Raw genomic sequence first — 20,399 nt, forward strand, 5'->3', positions numbered from 1 at the left:
CGCTCCCTGCAGTCTGTGCGCCACAACTAGAGAAGAGAAAACCCACACGCCACAACTAGAGAGAAGTCAGCGCACTGCAACGAAGAGCCCGTGAGCAGAAATGAAAGATCCCACATGCCGCAAATAAGACCCAATACAGCAAAATAAATAAATAAACTAATTAATTAATTAATTTTTTTAAAGTTCAGTGACAGTAAAGGAATCAGAAATGATGGTCATCAGACAGATAGAAGAGCTTATAAAGTGTAGAATCTCAACACAAATTAGGTAGTGAAGAAACTAGTTGCCACTGCAGGTGGGAGTGGATACAGAATGCAATCAGTTAAAATGAGTTGATTAAAAGGGTTTTTTTTAAATGGTAAAAATTGGAATAAAGGAATATGTGATGCTTTCAAGAAAATGTATGGCCTTGAAAAACTGTCCCGATTTTTAGGCTGAGACTGTAAATCTTCTTGGTTGGGTTGACTTTGCAAGCCACCAAAGGTGAAGGAATAAGAAACAAATCAAGGGCTTCCCTGGTGGCACAGTGGTTAAGAATCTGCCTGCCAAAGCAGGGGACACAGGTTCGGGCCCTGGTCCGGGAGGATTCCACGTGAGGAAGAGCGGCTAAGCCCGTGTGCCGCAACCGCTGAGCTACTGAGCCTGTGCTCTAGAGCCCATGAGCCACAACTGCTGAGCCCCCATGCTACAACTACTGAAGCCCACGTGCCTGGAGCCCGTGCTCCCCAACAAGGGAGGCCACCGCAATGAGAGGCCTGCGCACCGCAACAAAGAGTAGCCCCTGTTCACCGCAGCTGGAGAAAAGCCTGCGAACAGCAGCGAAAACCCAAGGCAACCAAAAATAAAATAAATTAAATTAATTAAAAAAGAAAAAAAAAGAAACGAATCAAATATACAGTAATAATACTCAAGTTAAATTTAAGAATAGGTATAGTAATCATGAGCAGCACTGAATTTTTTTGATTCTGTCATTTAAAGCATTTAATCTGATACAAAGTAATCTGAATATTAGAGTTGTGATTAGTTTACAGGAGTTAATAGTATAGATGATTATTTGATTTGATTACACTTAGGAATAGTATTTTATTTTATTACATTTAGAAACGGTATTTGACTGTTTAAAAGAATAAGATTAATTGGGCCTCCCTGGTGGCGCAGTGGTTGAGAGTCCGCCTGCCGATGCAGGGGATGCGGGTTCGTGCCCCGGTCTGGGAGGATCCCATGTGCCGCGGAGCGGCTGGGTCCGTGAGCCGTGGCCGCTGGGCCTGCGCGTCCGGAGCCTGTGCTCCGCAACGGGAGAGGCCACAACAGTGAGAGGCCCGCATACCGCAAAAAGGAAAAAAAAAAAAAAAAAAAAAAAAAAAAAAGAATAAGATTAATTTAATCTATAACTTTAGGTTTATGAGATCACTGGAGTCACTTAAATGCTTAGCTTTTCCTTGCCAGCTTTGTCAGTGCGTTGATACATTTGAGGACACTCAGGTTTTTTAAATGTGTTAATAGGTTTTTAAGTGTTTAAGGGAAATTTATTTACTTCACCGAATTAATAAGTAGAGTTAACTTAGTAGTAAATTAAAAACTAATCAAAGAATTAAGTGAAAGGCATAATTATTTTTATTAAAAAATTATGAGGTTTTTAAAAATTAAAATGGACATTAAAGGCTTAGGAAGACTAGGCTTTTATATTTCTCAACCTCGACAAACTCAATATCAAGTAAAACAAGCAGCTTCAAATGTTTATTTGCTCACAAAAAAAAGCCCCTATCAAATATCTGAAAAGTCAGCTGCAGAAAATACAAGTATGTCATATATCACTAGAATGTCTGGAGAATGAGAGACCCAGATATGGTATTGACTTCCAGCCAAGATCCTCATCATGTTGGATATTAGACACCCCTCCCCCAAACATATTACATTCTGAATTTTCTGCCTTAGAATTGCATATGATTGGGAAAGAACCCCCAGATATATTGGGAGTTAAAAAGCTGAGTGCAAAACAGAATGTATGGGGCTTCCCTGGTGGCGCAGTGGTTCAGAATCTGCCTGCTAATGCAGGGGACACGGGTTCGAGCCCTGGTCTGGGAGGATCCCACATGCCGTGGAGCAACTAGGCCTGTGAGCCACAACTACTGAGCCTGTGCGTCTGGAGCCTGTGCTCCGCAACAAGAGAGGCCGCGATAGTGAGAGGCCCGCGCACCGCGATGAAGAGTGGCCCCCGCTTGCCACAACTAGAGAAAGCCCTCGCACAGAAACGAAGACCCAACACAGCAAAACTAAATTAATTAATTAATAAACTCCTACCCCCCAACATCTTCTTTAAAAAAAAAAAACCAGAATGTATAATATTTTATTAGCTAGGGTACCAGCTTAGCTGCTATTGAAAAAGGGTCCCATCATTCCTAGCTCAGGGCTAGTATGGCACCTTCATAGTATCAGGGATATAGGCCTTTTCTACCTTGTTGCTTTTTCATCCTCAACACCCAGCTTCCATCTCATGGGGAAAAGATGGTTGCTCTAACTGCTACCACCAAATCAGCATTCTTCTCTAGAAGGGAAGGAGGCCCCTTTCCTTTTAAGGTCACAACTCAGAAATCGCCTATATGACTACACTTTACATCCCACGGGCTATAAACTTAGTCAAATGACCACACCTAGCAGCAGGCAAACTGAGAAATATAGGCTTTACCTCCGGGTCATGTGTCAAGATATTACCTTACTACAGAAGGAGGAAAGAAGATATTCAGGAGACTGCTAGCAGTCTTTGCTACAAATATACCACTCTTTAAGTTAAAAATTTTTTTTAATATTCAGAGTATTCACTTTTGTGCATAAGAAAATATGAAAACTTAGGAAACAAATAAGACGCATGCAATAAATCCTTGGTTCCAGAACATCAGCCCACAATCCAATGTCAGTATGTAATGAAGTTTTCATTAGTCCAAAAGTGAAAGTTTAATATGAACAAATAGTGAGCCATAAATGTATATTTATCCAATTTAAAGTATCGCCTATTAAGAATAAGCCCTTTCTTGGGTTTCCCTGGTGGCGCAGTGGTTGAGAGTCCGCCTGCCGATGCAGGGGACACGGGTTCGTGCCCTGGTCTGGGAAGATCCCACGTGCCGCGGAGCGGCTGGGCCCGTGAGCCATGGCCGCTGAGCCTGCACGTCCGGAGCCTGTGCTCCGCAACGGGAGAGGCCACGACAGTGAGAGGCCCGCGTACCGCAAAAAAAAAAAAAAAAAAAAAAAAAAAAGAGTAAGCCCTTTCCACTATTTGAAGTTAAAATATCCTTTCATTTAGGCAATTATATTGATACTAAATGGCAATACATTTTTTCATTCAGCAAATGTTTCTGGAAGGACCAGGCACTATATAAGATCTTGAGAACTCACTGGTTCTAATAATCCCTACACTCAGCAGATACAGAGTCTAGCGGGGAAGATGAAGGGTACCATATTAGAAACAGAGTTTCAAACCATGATGACTACCATTTTAAAAAAGAAATATAGAATGGGCTACGGGAGAATATTCTGGGGGGATTTATTTTGGATCAGGGAGTCAGTGAAGGCTTCCAGGAGGAAGGGATATTTAAGATGCCTTCTGAAAATGAGTAGCAGTTAGCTAGAAGACTAGTAAGGACTCATGTTGAAGGCAGAGGATTGGCATGTGCAGACATCTAAAAAGGAAGCATTTGGCCCACTGAAGGTCCTAAAAGTAGGCTCTACAGCCAGAAGTGAGTGATCCCAGGGAATAATGGCAGAGCGGTGGCAGGGGATGGGTAGACGGTCTCACGGGCCGAGCATAGATTTTAGATTTGCATCCAAAGGCAATGGGAAGACATAGAAAGGTTTTGAGCGGGAAAACAAGAATCCAATTTACATGTTTTTTGGTTTTTGTTTTGCGGTACGCAGGCCTGTCACTGTTGCGGCCTCTCCCATTGCGGAGTCCGGACGCGCAGGCTCAGTGGCCATGGCTCACGGGCCCAGCCGCTCCGCGGCATGTGGGATCTTCCCGGACCGGGGCACAAACCCGTGTCCCCTGCATCAGCAGGTGGACTCTCAACCACTGCGCCACCAGGGAAGCCCCCAATTTACATTTTTAAAAGGTTACTCTGGCTGCAGCATGGAGAATGGACTAAGGGCTAAGGAGCAGTAGAGGATGAGGTAATCCAGACAAGAGTTGGGGCAAATACAATGGCAAGAAGCGGGCACAGTGGAAATTTGGCCTCTTGAAGTAGATTTGGGTGAGATGTTGGTTCTGGGAGACAGAAACAGGACCATGATTCAGAACCAGGGCTCTGGAGTCAGACTCTCTGGGTTCGAACCCTGGTTCTACCCTGGCTGGTGAACCTTGCTTTGGAGCCTCAGTTTCCTCATCTGTAGAATGGGGAGGACAATAGTCACTGCACCTCCAAGCACAGAGAGAAATAAATGAGATCATTCATTTCAAGTGCCCAGAATGATGATGGGATGTACACATGTTAATGATTTATTATTATTATTCCATTTCTAGTATTAGGTGTAGTAGAAGAAAGATCAAGAAAGACTCTAGATTCTGGTTTGAGCACCTGGGTGGTCAGGGGTACTATTTGTTGAGATAAGTGGAAACGCACGAATCAGGGAGAGGTAAAGTGAAGACCCTTCAGTTGGTTCAATGTGTTCCATTTTGGACATGTTAAGAAATGAGTTGTTAAATGTGTCTAATATCACCTTTTAAATTGCTTTTTAGAGGAAGATACCAAAATATTTTTAACATTCTCACTTGGTAAATTTTTCAAATGGATAGTCCCATTTTGTTTACTTTCCCAAATTTTTAAAAACAAACTCAAAATTACAAAATCTGAAGACCACTGTTTTAAAGAATACCAATTACAAAGATTTATATCAACAAACACAACATATTTATATTTGTGACATATTAATGTCTTGCCACTTCAAATATCCCCACTTAGTGCAATAGCAGATGCTTACTTCTGCCAGCTGCACAGAAAGAGGTCATTTTCCTATGAAATTTGGTCAGGTTAGGGTGTGGCTCTTAACACATCAAACTAGGTCTTAAGCTTCAGAGGATTTAAGTCATTGTAATGAATGATTCTTTTAGAGCTTCCAAATTTCATATTCATAAAATTAAGTGTGAGATGGGTCTCCAAAATCATGAAGTCTAACTCTTAAATACAGACAGAACTACTAGATGTTTACAAAAATTACATAAAGACCGAGATGAACTATGATTTTTTTCAAATTATTTCAGAATAAAGCAATAGCGAAGAACAATTAGCAAATGTCTCCACTATAGTTCTGTTTACATATCAAAATCTTAGCAAGTACCATTACTAGGAAAGTACAAAGAATATATTTTTCCAAATATCATTTCACTTCTAGGATCCAAGCTCAATTTTCTTATTCTGACACCACAAATCCAGGTATAAGCACATTCAAAATGAGCAATTAGCCCAGATCTTATACACGTAAAAAACAAACCAATTCTGGAATTTTCTAATTTGCCTTTCTTCAAGGCCCAAACCAGGCTTGTCTTCCTTCTATGAATGTTCCTACAGTGCCCCAAACAACAGAGACGTCCAGCTCCTGTAAGAAATTCACACTGCTCATCTGGTATTTCATGGAAACCACTATAGAGACAGAGAAACACATATTTATTCAACCAGTGTTTAAGCTAGGCTCTGTGCTCAACATTGTGGGTTCAGTGGTGAACAAAGCCGCCATAGAGTTCAAGGTCTCATGTGAAACTCTTCCTAGACTCAACCAATTGCCTGGATGTGGCCCATCCACAGTTATTCAGACACTGGAGCAAACAGTAGCATATATCGGTGCTCTCACAACATTTTGTTGCTCTAATTTTCTTCTTAAACTTCTTTATATATAAAAGGCCCACTAATCTAGGAATCAACTCTTTTTAGAGTTTCATAGAATAAGATTACTTGAACTCAGTGCGCTGATGGCAATATGACAGAGGCTTCTTTTCCAATCTAATTTCAGCACTTAATCAGTTTTATGAAATTGAATTCTTTGTCAATAATTGGGGCAGTTTTGCTTTGTTTTAAATGTGTACTATTAGAGGGAAAAAAAGAAAAACATAACCTTATATCCTTGATTTCAAGATTTATTGCCACACAAATTAACATTCTCAAGATCAAGATGCCTTTGCATTGATGTGTATATTTCCTACGGTGTAGTAAGTGAAAATCTGTTTTCAAATCAATGGCATATCTTAGAATGGATGTTGCCTTAGAAATGAAATTCAATGTGAAGACTCGGTGACTTAATGAAAGAATGGGCTGGCAACTAAGAGACTGGACTCCTCACTATGGCTTACTGTCAGTTAGCTACTGACTACAAGCCCTGTGACATCTGCTGAGTCTCTCCAGTCCTCTGGACCTTTGCCACCCACCCCCTATAAAAGTTTGCACTTGTGTTTCTCAAACTCTGTGGTAAGGGACCAGTTTTTAAATTTTTCCCATGCAGTTGCAGACAGTTGTAATACAATAAAAATACCCTCTGATGCCACAGCAATGTTAAATTGCTATAAAAGTTTCTAGATGCTTATTCTTGATTTCTGTACTTGTCTTACATGCACACTGGCCCGGGACCAACAACTACTTTTTGAGTGGCACTGACTTGGACAAATAGGATTTAGACCACTAGGTACATTAGATGATGATTCTGCAAATGATTTATCACCTTCATTTATCTCATTTTGTTTAGTAATGCAATTAGCTTTTATTTCCCAATTACATAGTAGCTGAGCAACAGAAGAACATCCTGGGGATGAGTTACTCAAAATGAAGGTGTTATTCGTGGCAGGTTCAAGACAGCAGTGGCATAGTTAATCCATCTGTGGGTCACTGACAACTGACTGACCATACAAAAGATGCCTTTCAGACAAAATAATAAAAGATAAATGTTCTCTTTTCCTCTCATTCATTAAAAAAGTACAAAACATGAGAATGTATCAGTTACTTAGGAAAGAAAACAAAACTTGAGAACCAGGAATATTACCCTTTGGATGGAAATACCAGCCAATGTTCCATAGAGGGTGAACTTTCAAAGAGCAGACTGATATATAGTGGCTCATGCTAAAATATGTTTCCTCCGCACCACTTAGTCCATACTGGAAAGGTAACTACTTAATGGTTATTGGCCATAAAACCATTGTAATTTATAGGAGCACAACTTTTGGAGTTGTACATCAAAGTGCAAGGGTCCAAGCAAATGCACACTGTTGCTTTTGTAAGGACTCTTGCCAAGGTAAGACGTACATACATGCATGCCTGCTCTTCCTCTCTGCCCAGCAACCCGGCACCTGAGGACAAAGGCTAAACAGTCACTACAGATTACCCAGCTCACACTCTGAAGACCCTTCATCAAGTTGGTGAGGGAAAGATTGCTTCAACTTCAAGAAATAGAGCATCCGGGGGCTTCCCTGGTGGCGCAGTGGTTGGGAGTCCGCTTGCCGATGCAGGGGACACGGGTTCGTGCCCCGTTCGGGGAGGGTCCCACATGCCGCGGAGCGGCTGGGCCCGTGAGCCATGGCCGGTGGGCCTGCGCGTTCGGAGCCTGTGCTCTGCTACGTGAGAGGCCCGCGTACCGCCAAAAAAAAAAAAAAAAAAAAAGAAATAGAGCATCAGCTAGGCAGGTTGATGCCAGAGGCCTCCTAGATATCGGCTGAAAGAGAAGGATATCTGCCTTAGAGCCTAGGGCAGCAAGCAGAGGCTGGCCAGTCCTGAGCTGCAGGCTAATGCTATAAAACAGGTTCTCCAACTTATGTATATCAGGGTCACCTGGAGGCCTTATTAACATACAGCCTGCGGGCCCCACTCCAGAATTTGGTTCAGAAGGACCTGATGGGGACTGAGACTTTGTATTTCCAACAAGTTCCCAGTGCTGACACTGCTGGTCCTGGGAACACACTTTGAGAACCACTGGTATAAACCATCTGATGACAGAATGGAAAAGACCTCAGAGGTCATCTGATCCAAGCCTTTCATTTTACAGGTGAGGATCCTGGGGTTCAAAGGGAATGTCTTGCTCATGGTCATATACCCACTACTCAGGGGCTACCTCCACCAAAACAAAAACAAAACAAAACAAAACACTCAGGTCTCCAGAGCCTTAACGTGCTGTTCCCTTCAAGATTCTAAGTTACGGGGCCTCCCTGGTGGCGCAGTGGTTAAGAATCAGCCTGCCAATGCGGGGGACATGGGTTCAAGCTCTGGTCCGGGAAGATCCCACATGCCGCGGAGCAACTAGGCCCGTGCACCACAACTACTGAGCCCATAAGCCACAACTGCTGAGGCCCGCATGCCTAGAGCCCATGCTCTGCAAAGGGAGAGGCCGCAGCGGTGGAGAGCCCACGCACTGCAGCGAGGAGTGGTCCCCGCTCACCACAACTAGAGAAAGCCCGCACGCAGCAACGAGGACCCAACGCAGCCAAAAATTAAAAAAAAAAAAAAAGATTCTAAGTTATGACCACACATCCGGTCCCTGCTCTCTGAGAAGGGGCACCAGCGGGGACTTCATGTTGTTGACTGTCCTATCTCCATACTCTTCTGGGAACTGCATGCTACTTCTATCAGTGACCTTGTAACCGAGCCCAGACAGGGGGTTGGTAGCACAATGGGAACGATTTCTTGCCTAGATTTTACACTCACAAAGGCTGGCTCCAGAGAGCATGCTCTCACCACTATACATTCCTGCCTCTCCCCCCAGCTCTCTGGCAGATGGGCACAATCAGATGGCCTGAGGTTTTGAAAAGTGACAGAGTAGCAGGAGACAGTCACAGATGATTTGCGGCTCTCACGTGGAGGTAAGCATCCAGGGCAGCCTCAGAGACTCTCGGCTTGGGGTGACGAGTCTCTGGCTGTGTACTTGGCAGTCTGGTCTGACCCCAATGTCAAGACTACCTTGGATCCTGCCCTTTGGCTTAGCCTGCTCTCCAATCCCTATCAATTCTATGAGCTTCCTGCTTCCCCGCCAACAAATTATTCTTCGGCTTAAATGGTCTGCAACCAAGAACCCTGCCCAATGTGATAAGCCATTAATTTACCCAGCAGCCAACTGCTGCAATGAAAGCGGGGCTCTGCAGAGGGTCCTGCCGTGCTTTCCACTTTCAGAGCCCTGGGATTTCGGCTGGAACGCTTCTGATTCCTTGGGCAGTGTTTGCAGCAGTGGTTGCTGCCCTTGCAGAGCGCCGGGCCCCAGGCCACCTGCATTCAGATGAAGCCACGTCTGTGCTGTGTGTCTCCCAGATAAAAGTGATGGATCCAGGAGCGCACCCTCACCCACACGGGGCCGCAGGCTCTCTGACAGGGACAAGAAAGGCCCAGGGGGCTCTAGAGCTCCAAAGGGGACGGAGCCAAGTCATGCTGGTGGCCGTGGAGAAGGGCCCCAGGAACGCCCTGGCACTTGCTTTCCTGCTTTTTACTATTTGATCCTTTTCATTTCATGAGATGCCCTGGTAAGAATCCTTCCAATAAAGTCCCTCTTTTGCCTGAATTTCAATCTCTGCCTTTAGTAACACAATAGCTTGGCTACACTGACTTGCTGACACCCTGTCTGCCTTCTCAATCCAGCCATCTCCCTCCCTGCAGCGCCACACATGGGGCTCCTTACGAGGACACTTTTCTCTTGTGATTCATGTATCACAGAAAAAAAGAAAAAGGTGATATAGACTAGAAGCCATATTTTTTTTTTTTTATCTTTTACGAAAAAGAAAACCTTTGAGGTCTAAGCCTTTTTTTTTTACATTGTCGTCAAACTTCACTGGTAGATTTTTCCATTTTAAATCTGCTCACAGCAGCACAGCCTCAAAATTTTCATCCTCTGACTCAGTGCTTTAGAGATATGGTTCTTTAGGTGCTTAGATACTATACTGGTGATTGATTTGAGTTAGGGGACTTGATATCTTTGTTTCAAGCGGCGTAAACATCTTAGAAGAAAGGGTGCAGTTCTCTACTAAAAGTGATCAAGGCTCTGCAGTGAAATGTCTTATTCCTGGACTGGGCAGAGTGGTATGAGGTGAGACTGGAGCACGTAGTTATGCCAGAAGAACGTGCTCCAAAGGCGATGGGGGCGGGACACAGGAACCACTGCGCAAATCCGGTGCCGTGCCTGGCACTCTGGATTAAACAAAGCCAAGAGGAAGGGATATGAGCATATTCACCATTTTGCTCCCTCTCCTCCTCACAAAGCAAGAAAATTCTGTCGGTTTCTACTGAGAAACCCATACTGTCTATGCCATTCCCTCTAATAGACTTACAGCCCAGGAACGTGACAGTGAGTTCTAAAATGGAATTTTGTTATAACCAATGCAATAAAACTTTGGGGGACTCAGATTTTTCAACTTTTTAGTGTAAGGAGAGTAAGATTTTAAAGTCAGCTTAAGGTTCAGAAAACAGTAAGGCGAACTCAAGGTGAAACATTTTTGTTAAAGCACGACCAGGACAACTTACACAAACTGCTAGAGACCTACAACTGGTCAACTAAAATGGAAATGACACCTCGCTGGTGGCTAAAGGTGCTCAAAAACAGTGTGATGCTAGCTGACACTTACCACTGCCAGACAGACCCGAGAGAAGTTAGTCCACAATTAAGAAAGGGTAGAGCCAGGGTTTGAACCCAGGCAGTTAGGCTTAAGAACCTACATTTTTAATCCCTATACCAGCATAAGTTAAATATCAATTCCCCAGTACACATTCCTTCCAGACAGTTCCAAGATGAGGTCTGCATCCAAAATTAAGCCATCAGAGTTGCTGGCGACCCTCAACCCAATTAACAAGCAACACTTTCCCAAGCCTCATTCCACACCAAGAACCAATAAAAGATCACATTTCTCCCCCATTTAATTGCTATTGTCCAGACACTTTCTTCCTATACTGAGTGGTGCTCATCAGGGTTCTTATCAGAACTCTTTTGTCCTGCTTTTATCTGAAGAACTGATAAGAAATTTCTTTCTACTAAATTCAGCCGTCTCCTTTATTTCCCCCATCTCCTTCCACTGAGAGAGCACCACGCTGACATCTTGCGAATACCAGCCCCAAACAGACAGCAATTTTTATCTTTCCCTGCAGACACTGACCCATGCTTTTATTAAGCACAAACGGGATACTGCCCCACTGAATGCACTTTGGAAACATCCTCAAATCATTTAGTTGCAACAGCATGCTTCCTTGTCAAAGAGTTGGTGGCCTTTCAGGTCATTCGATGCTCCACACCGGATCCTAAATTCCCATTTGCAAAAGAGTTTTCACCTGAGGTATCCAGGCAGCAGATCATCTAATGCACCCATTATAGAGGCTCAGGTGATTTCTTTTTTCTTCACTCAAATTGCATGACTTTAGACAAAACAGCATTCCCTGATTCCTTTATCTTTGGCGTCACCTCCTCCTCCTCTATCTTAAGAAATGCACGTGTGACCTGCTCCCTTACAGAGTAAAAGAAACCAGAGGTTTCAAAGTCCATCCTTGGGATTGTAGACAATTCCATGTGGTATGGAAACTTTCTAACAGTTTCTGAGTGACTAGCACTGAGACTGTGTGCTAGTCACAGCTGGGCACGATGAAAAGGGGGACCCTGGAAGGTCAGGCAGTGCTGAGAGGGGCAAGGGCCTGGCGGGTATAAAGAAGGATTCTCATCACCTGGATTAAGTATGACTTCCAGGGAAAACATACCTACAAACATTCCTACCCTAGTTTGAGCATGAGTAAATCCAAGCATTTTACTTGGAACAGGCTTATCACCAATGCAGAATGGCTCAGCTTACTGCTTAATTTTCATTTGTCAAGCTCCTGGTATATTCCAGACACTGAACTTCACACACTGACACAGATCAGAGTATTTCACAATGAAAGAGGGTTCAGCCTGTCCTTGAAAAGAAAAAGTATGCAGCTAAAGCCAGGCCCGCCCCTAACCTCTGGGGGGCCCGGGGCAAGAGGACAATGAGGGCCCACATAATTACTTTAAACTGCTATCCTCTAGCAGACTGTCACAGAATCCTTGACATATGCAGCTTTAGAACAACCTGGAAGGCCAGGTACAATTAGAATTCTCAGACCCCTCAGAGTTCTGGGCCAGGTGTGAGAGGGCAGCCCCAGCCAATGGACAGAATCCCTTCCCTTCCCCACCCAGGCTCCATCTCTCCTCCAGGGAGGCCTTTTGGGCACACCTGTAGGCCCTCAGCCCACATTTCCAGGCTCTTCCACAACCCCAGTACAGCTGCCCCATTAGGGCACTCCTCAGGGAGGGGGTCTGCTCCCCCTACTTGCACAGAGTAGGCTTGGGGTCTTTGAATTCCCTATTTCAATGGGGGTCTGGGGTGTGGTGGGCAATGTGGACTCTGGGTGGGCAGTCTGGCCCACCTGCAGACACCTAGCCCAGTGGGGAAGGGCACAGCCTGGGGAAGGGCAGACCCTGCCCCGCTAAACCCAGGGAATAATTACACAGGGGTTCCCTTGCCCAGGTCTGAAGGCAAAACTGACAAAAAGCCTTCTCTATTTTCTTCTAGCTAAATGGACTTTTCTTTCCTTGAAGCTTTCTGGGAGGGTGACTCCTTATATTAAAGATGAATAAACTGGTATAAGAGAGGATTCCTGTCTGGAAGAGATGAAAGAAAAAGTTGAAATATTCGCAGCTCTCTAGAGAGATATGATAGCTGCTACCCCGGTCTGAAAGAAGGAAAAGGTAAATATTCCTCAAACAGCAAATGGAATGAACAGGGTTCTATAACGTCAGGAGAGAAGGAATCCTGCCCTACGGCATATTTGGGGCAAACCTTAACATTCTCTTTCCGTTTTTGAAAGTGGGCGTCCCACCTAGGCCTGTGCGGAGGCCAAAACAACCCGACGAAGAACTATCCAGCGCGGCTGGGGCAGCGGAGTCCCACCCCTAGGAACGAGCATACGAGCACAGGCTGAGCGGATCTGAGCTAGGGAGGTGTGGGCCTTCGGCAAACAGCCCTCCCCAAAGGGACCCCCGGGAGGCAGGTGGGACAGTGGTTAAGGCTTGGGCTTCACCCCGACGACCGACCCGGTATCTGCTGTGCCTTTCTTTCCTCAGTCAGGGCAAGTTCGCCAACTTTCCGTCCTCCGTTTTTAATTCTCAAACGGAGAAATCACCTGCTCGCATCACTGCGCGGTGATGCCCAGAAAAATTTAGCGCAGTTCCACACTTCGTAAGCTCTCGGTCCCCCGTGCTTGTTTAGACCTGAGAGCGCAGGGGGCAGAGCTAGCGCTGAACCCAAGATGGGGATCAAGCAGCTCCCCACCACCGACCCCCAACATCCAAGATACGGTTCTGCAGAGGCTGTACGGCGCTGGGGACCGAGGGGCGGGGTGGATGAGGCTTTAGGGAGAGAGGCAAAGCACAACGGGGAAAGCAGACAGGGGTCGAATGTTACATCTCAGCCCTGTTTGGGGGTAAGAAAGGGGGTGCCTTCGAATGCCGCCCAGCTGGAGGTGCAAAGGACGGGGCCCAACTTGCTGCCATCCGCGAGCCCCTGGGGAGGGAGAGGAAGCTGCGCTGCACCCCGCTCGGCTCCAGGTCCTCCAGGCGGGTCCCACGCGAGGGAAGCGGCCGGGAGGGAAACACTCGACGCTCGGGGGTCTGGGAGACGCAGCCACTCACCCAACAGCAGCAGCTTGAGCTCGCGGCGCGCGTCCTTCTTGTCCCGGCGAAGCTGCCGCTCGATCTCGGCGCTGATGCGCTGCGACTCCTTCTCCTCCGCGGACAAGCAGCAGCAGCCGGCCATGGTGCGCGCAGCCCCCGACGGGCTACGCCGTTTCCAGGGCCCGGACGCTCCGCCGGCCGCTCTCCTGACCGGTCCCCGACGGCACCCGAGGTCGGTGGGAAAAGACTGGGGGGCCGACTCGAGTTTCGGAGTAAAAGGCCGGGACCACTAGGGCTCAATCCCTCCTCGAAGGGTCGGCTCCGGGGCGGGGGCGAATTTGGAGCTCTGGGAACGCGCAAGTGCACCGCAGATCTGGGCTTACCCAGCCCCAAGCTCGCTCGTGTGGGAGGAGGGCGAGCTGGGGGAGAGAGCGTTGCCGGCCCCCGGAAGATCAGCGCGCCCCTTGGAACAGGAGCGTGACAGGGAGCGCAGACCGCTCGTGAAAAGTTGGGGCGTCGCTGCCGGGGGCGGTGGGGAGCGGGATCTCCCGGCCTGGGGGTGTCCCAGGCAGGTGGCAGGCAAGGCGTGGGATGGAGGCAGAGGTCCTTGGCTGGCCCTTTCCTACAAAGTTCTGAAAACCTCAGCAGTGTTCGCCGCCTAAGACCGAATGGAAAAGTTCCTGGAGGCCCCCGTGGCTCTAAGTGGAGGAAGGAGGCGGAGCTTCTCGAACCCGCAGCCCTGGCGTCTGCCCGAGCTGGCCTTCGGGGCACTCCAAGCCGAGGGCTCCTGGGGGCGAAAGAGGTGAGCAGGGAGCTGGGGTGCGGAGCCCAGGCGTCTCGAGTTTCGGGGAGCGGCCCCCACACCTTTCTCCCTGGCCGTGGCGCCCCGGCGCGGGGAAGACGGTGGGCCGAGGGGCCGCCAGGCCTAGCTCCCTGTCCGGATCCAGGTTCCGACAGGTGAGTGAGATTCGCCAACTCGCAGCCTCAACTCCTCCCAGCTGCGAGAGGAGCGGAGCCCAGCGTCCGCAGCGCGACGCAGCCCGCGGGCGGCGAGGTTGAGCTCTGCCGACCTGAAATTGAGCCTCTCGCGCCAGCCTCAGCACCACGCACACCGCGGTTTCCTAGACGGTCTCCTTCCGCTTCCCGGACGCCCCAGTCCAGCGCCGGCTCGGCCAAAGCCCTTGGTCAGCTCGGCAGTCTGCCTGAAAGGTGGGGCTGGGCCTGAGCCGGCTGGCGCTGCACTCAGAAGCAGCTGCCCCTGGGTTCAGTTAAATAAGAGAAGTGCGAGAGCGGAGGGTAAATATCCTCCTGGCCCCTTCGTTACCCGCCGGACTCGTTACCCGCCGGACGAGGAGGGTTGAGGACGTGAGGAATGGAAAACGGCTGGCTACTTTGCATTTTACGATGGGAAAGACTCCTGCTTCGTAAAGAGGGCTGACCCGTTTCCAGCAGCCCCTGGCATGCTCCCTGCCCCAGCCCTGAAGTCTGATAGCCGCCTTGCAAAGCTGTGTCCACACAGCCACATTGGCCTGTCTCTTGGAACGTGGGGATCACGTTCGAGCTGCATTCATAAAAACTTAAAAATTAAAAAGCACCTCTTTGTACTCAAATGGCACAATAGAATGCGTATTGACAACATCTGATTTTGTCTTCTGTGTACATTTTGAGGCAGAGGGCAAAGAGTTTCGCGGGAAAAGCAGAAACGTGAAGGCGGAGGGAGGGGATCCCGTCGTCCACAGCAATGAATATTTTCTTTTTTCCTTCTCTTCAAGTCAGCATGTGCCATGTAAACACTTTATGGCGTTAGGCAATTAGCTAATGCTTCCTCTATTAATAACAAGCCTAAGTGTCTTTCTTAGGAGTAGCATATATTTAATCAATTCAAACTGAGGAGCATATTGAGTGGAGAGAGTGGTATATGTCATTTTATAAAGAACTTGGCATTAGGATGCTATCTGGCTGCAAGGTCTTATTATTTATTTTACACTTTAGGGAATGTAGAGGAATCGGGCATTAAAAATGCATGTGTAGGGCTTCCCTGGTTGCGCAGTGGTTGAGAGTCCGCCTGCCGATGCAAGGGATATGAGTTCATGCCCCGGTCCGGGAAGATCCCACATGCCGCGGAGCGGCTGGGCCCGTGAGCCATGGCCGCTGAGCCTGCGCGTCCGGAGCCTGTGCTCCTCAACGGGAGAGGCCACAACAGTGAGAGGCCCGTGTACCGGAAAAAAAAAAATGCATGTGCATACATCCTTTTTTTTTTTTTTTTTTTTTTCTTTTTTTGCGGTATGCGGGCCTCTCACTGCTGTGGCCTTTCCCGTTGCGGAGCACAGGCTCCGGATGCGCAGGCTCCGGATGCGCAGGCTCAGCGGCCATGGCTCACAGGCCCAGCCGCTCCGCGGCATATGGGATCCTCCCAGACCGGGGCACGAACCCGTATCCCCTGCATCGGCAGGCGGACTCTCAACCACTGCGCCACCAGGGAGGCCCTGCATACATTCTTAAATGTATAATTATTTTAGTTTCCTTGCGGGCATAAATTGACAGTAACAGCGACCCCTACAGGAAAGCTTCTGGACATGATCTTAGCCATTTATTCACACATCTCTCTTAGCTCTTACATTCATTTACAATTTGAGAATAAGACCTCTTAGCTTCTCAAATTAATAATTGCGTCATAATTATTAGTAGTTTTTAAATGATTAAAATTAGGGCAAATTTGAACTCCCAAGTTAACTGGAATAACTCTCCTGTTAGGTCTAAAGTTGCTAAGATTGCAAGAAAGATATGAAGTGTATTGTTTATAGCAAATCTGCAAAACTTTCCTGGGCTGGTGAATTTGGCAGTGTGTATCAGAAGCCTCAAACATGTCCATCCCCTTTGACCAAACTAGTAATTCTCCCCTTAAGAAATAATCGGAGAGGCCAAAGTTTTTATTTCTAGTAACAACAACTCAAAACAATCTAAATGCCCAACAAAGGTGAATAGTTCCAATAAATTATGGTATTATGCATACAGTGAGATATTATATAGTCATTAAATATGTGAATATGTAACAAACATATGAATAACAAAGATTTGGGGGGAAAACCTCAAAATATATGGAGTGTAAAAGTCAAGATACAAAAATATAAACAGTATGATACAAATTTTATTATGGGAACACACATAATGCATTTTTAAGGGACTAAAAGAACATATGCCAACAAGGTATGTTGCTCTGAGTCATAGCTTTTTGCTTGATTTTAATTCTCTGGTATAAAATTATTGGGGGCAGCTTGCATAAAGTAATCTAGGCCCTAATTTCCTCAGCTGTAAAGTAAAAGAGGAAGAACCAGAATAAACTCAGGGATCTCCCAACTCTAACATCAATTATTTCTTTGCTGATTTTCACACTTATAAGATAGTGTAAAAATAATCATAAACCAAAAGTTGTTATTGACGAGTGGTAGCTAGAGAGGATTGTAAAACTAGGATATCGCAAGTCAATTATTTTTATACTTCTGTTTTTTTAATTCACATCTTTATTTTCCTTATCTTTAGGATCTGGGGAAGGGTTGGGAATAATTTTAAGTTACTGATTCATTTGCAACATTGTTACCAAAATTTGGCTTCTTGTACATTGGTGGCTGATTAAATCTCAGAGACAGAGTTCTGGGCAAAGCAGAAAGAAATAGCTTTATTGCTTTGCCAGGTAAAGGGGGCCACGGGGGGGGGGGGGTAGTGCTTCAAGGCTCTATGTCAGGGGCTTCCCTGGTGGCGCAGTGGTTGAGAGTCCGCCTGCTGATGCAGGGAACACGGGTTCGTGCCCCGATCCGGGAAGATCCCACATGCCGCGGAGCGGCTGGGCCCGTGAGCCGTGGCTGCTGAGCCTGCGCGTCCGGAGCCTGTGCTCCGCAACGGGAGAGGCCACAACAGTGACAGGCCCGCGTACAGAAAAAAAAAAAAGGCTCTATGTCCCATCCTGGAGCGGGTAGTGAGGAGTCTTACACTATTCAAGTAACAGGGCGTGATTAGCTCGTGGACATTCTTCTGATTGGTTGGTGGTGAGGTAATCGGGAGTCAGCATCATCAACCTTCTGGTTCCAACTGGTCTGGCGGTCTATGTGCTTGTGGGCCGTATACAGTTAACTTCTTCCACCTGGTGGGGCTTTCGGTATCTGTCAGACAGCTCAAAGCACATGGCTCAATATTATCTATAGTCCTTGAGGAAGCACTAAAGGACCTTGACTTTGTTTAGTGGCTAAAATATTATTATTTGGTCTTGCTTGACTGTTTTCCTTTCTTTCTGCATTTTCTCACTTCTCTGATTAAATTTATTCTTTGACAAGTTTTTCTACAGACAAAAGGCAGGCAGAGGATATGAGTGGGTGTCTGTTCTGGAAAGGCCTCACAGGGTCCTGCTCTGTTACCACATCTTTCCAGGAAGGGGTAGTTTTGAAAAGAAGTCTCAGTAAAAAAGAATATTTTGTTTTCTTGGGTTATTCCCGAAGTGCTGCAATTCCATTTCATTCCTCTTGAAGATCAGAGCAGAGGCTGAACATGACTTTTCAGATACCTGCCAGGTGCTGGGCTGCGAAGGTGAACTAATTGTCTGAATGTCCATTGAGTGAGTCCATGCCAAGCCCATTACCAGGCTCTGGGAATTCAGATACTGAGACATTCCAGATTTTAGGTAGGCTATAGTCTAGTAGAAAGAAGTAAGACTATGACCCTGAAATCTGAAGTCAGCCCTCCTTGCTTCCTCCCAGAGAGCAGACAGTGGAGCGCAGAATCACCTGGGTGGTTCCCCACAGCCTTTAGATGTGCACAGGGGCCCTTCAGCTGAGCCTCATCTCCCATCATTCTCCTGGAACCTCAGACAAATGTAACTCCATGTCCTCCACACCTCTATGTCTTACTTCATGCGTTCCCTCTTCCAGGAATGCTCTCTCTCACCCCAGACAAAATTAGGTACTTTCTTTCCCAAACACACCTCTTCTGAGACACCATCTCCACCCCTTGTCAGTCAGACCCATCTTTCTCTGCTGCCTGAGCACCTCCTGTGTTCCTCTCTTCAACATCTCACTATTATACCTGTTTGTTTCTTCTCCTAATCCATTAGTTACTCACAAGTAGAGAGTTTTTTTTGTTCATCCTGGTATTTCAAAATTAATAACATTTCGTTGACTGAATAACATTGAAACCAAAACGAATTAACCTGAGATAAGAGAAAGAAGAAACTAGAAGAGAGAACGGAAAGTTCTTATGGTGGAAGACCGTAAAAACAACAACAACAAGCAAGTCCACAGCCAATCAATGTATGACTTAGGAAGCACTGTCCCCAATTTGCCCCCTTAGAGGGAAAAAGTGCCCTGTTTCTAAGGAAATTCCAAGGAAATGTGCACATAGAGGGCTGGAAAAATGCTATCCTCTTTGACAAATGTAGCATCTTAGAATTTTAATAAGTAACATAGAATAAAAGGATGACCTTAAAGAAGTATACAAGGCTAAAATATCACTAATAATAATACACCTATGCTGCTTTTCAAATTGCACATGTGACCCATTCTTAGGTTGTGACCAGAATTTTTTTTTAAGAAAAAGAATAGAATATCAATAGGAAATAACAAAGTACGCAACATGTATTATTGTTTCATGAAACTTTTGTTTCAGTTGTATACATAAATATCAACTCTTAAGCAGACAAGTCATTAATGAGGGTTTGCTTCTCCATATCCCAGATGGGTTGGTCTAAATAATTCCCAATTTTCTAATTCATTTTTCTGTTCCCAATTTTTCATTCAATTTTCTGAGTCCAATGTGTTCTCTAAAATGTTTTCAGTCCTTCTCTCCCCTCACCACTCCCCTCTTCCTCCACCCAATCATTTTTCAGTTTTGATGAGCGTGGTAGGTAAGAGTCAATGGAGTGGTGATGAGTATTTAGACGAATAAGTAATTATTGTAGCTGGTGGTTGGATGATGTACTTAACATCTATTTTTCTAAGGCAGTCAACACGTTGCTCCAAAATATTTTCTGCCTGAAGACCAGAAATTGTTTATTGTATAACTTCTACTGAAAAGGCTAGAATTATCGACAATTAAGCCCACCTTCAAACACACATGACTCTGAGTGGGCAGGAATTGCTATTGTTTGTTTCTGAATCTGACTTCCCAGGGAGTTAGGTATCTCAAGAATTTAAGTAAAAATCTTCAAGGTGAGGAGTTTGGACATTTTTTTTTCCTTTTTTTTTTTTCTTTTCCTTTTTGCTTAAGTCCTCCCCTCCTCCACTTACATCACTCTCCCCCTCAATGAACAAACGTTAACAACCTAGTATGTTTTCTTCTTTTTTATGCTCTTATAATCATATATAAGCTTACAAACACATAAATGTAAATAAACATACACAGAGGGAGTTTGTCATCATTAGTTTAAAAATGGGACTGTATTGTATTACATGAACTCTATATTTTGCTTTTCTCTTTTAACAGTACCTTGTGGGAATCTCAGTAAACTCTGATTCAGTCTTTCATACATTCATACATAATATTCCACAGGGTAAAAGGAACATATTTTATTCAATTTTCCCCTTTAAAGGACATTCTCTTTTTTTCCCAATTTTGGCCACTAAAAACAAAGCTGTAATAGCATCTTTGTATATAAATCCTCATGCACTAGTGTTTTTATTTCTGTGGGATAGATTCCCAGGGAAAAAACTGCTGAATCGAAGGATATATACATTTTTCGTTTTCATTATGGTGGCCAGATTCCTTTCCAAAAAGACTAAAATAATTCACATTTCTAC

At 45.7% G+C, this 20,399-nt stretch overlaps 1 protein-coding gene across 1 annotated transcript in view; it reads right to left on the bottom strand.

The window, feature by feature from the left end:
• GNA14 (G protein subunit alpha 14) overlaps positions 1-15,349 on the bottom strand; it is a 201,626-nt gene extending 186,277 nt beyond the window's left edge. The window contains exon 1 of the mRNA XM_082615248.1: positions 13,636-15,349. Within this exon, the coding sequence (XP_082471374.1) occupies positions 13,636-13,759 (124 nt within the window). The 5' untranslated portion in view covers positions 13,760-15,349. The remainder of the gene's footprint in view (positions 1-13,635) is intronic.
• Between the last annotated feature and the right edge of the window lie 5,050 nt (positions 15,350-20,399).

The sequence above is a fragment of the Mesoplodon mirus genome, assembly GCF_964341445.2.
Source record: "Mesoplodon mirus genome assembly, chromosome: 1".
In the NCBI taxonomy this organism is placed as follows: Eukaryota; Metazoa; Chordata; class Mammalia; order Artiodactyla; family Ziphiidae; genus Mesoplodon; species Mesoplodon mirus.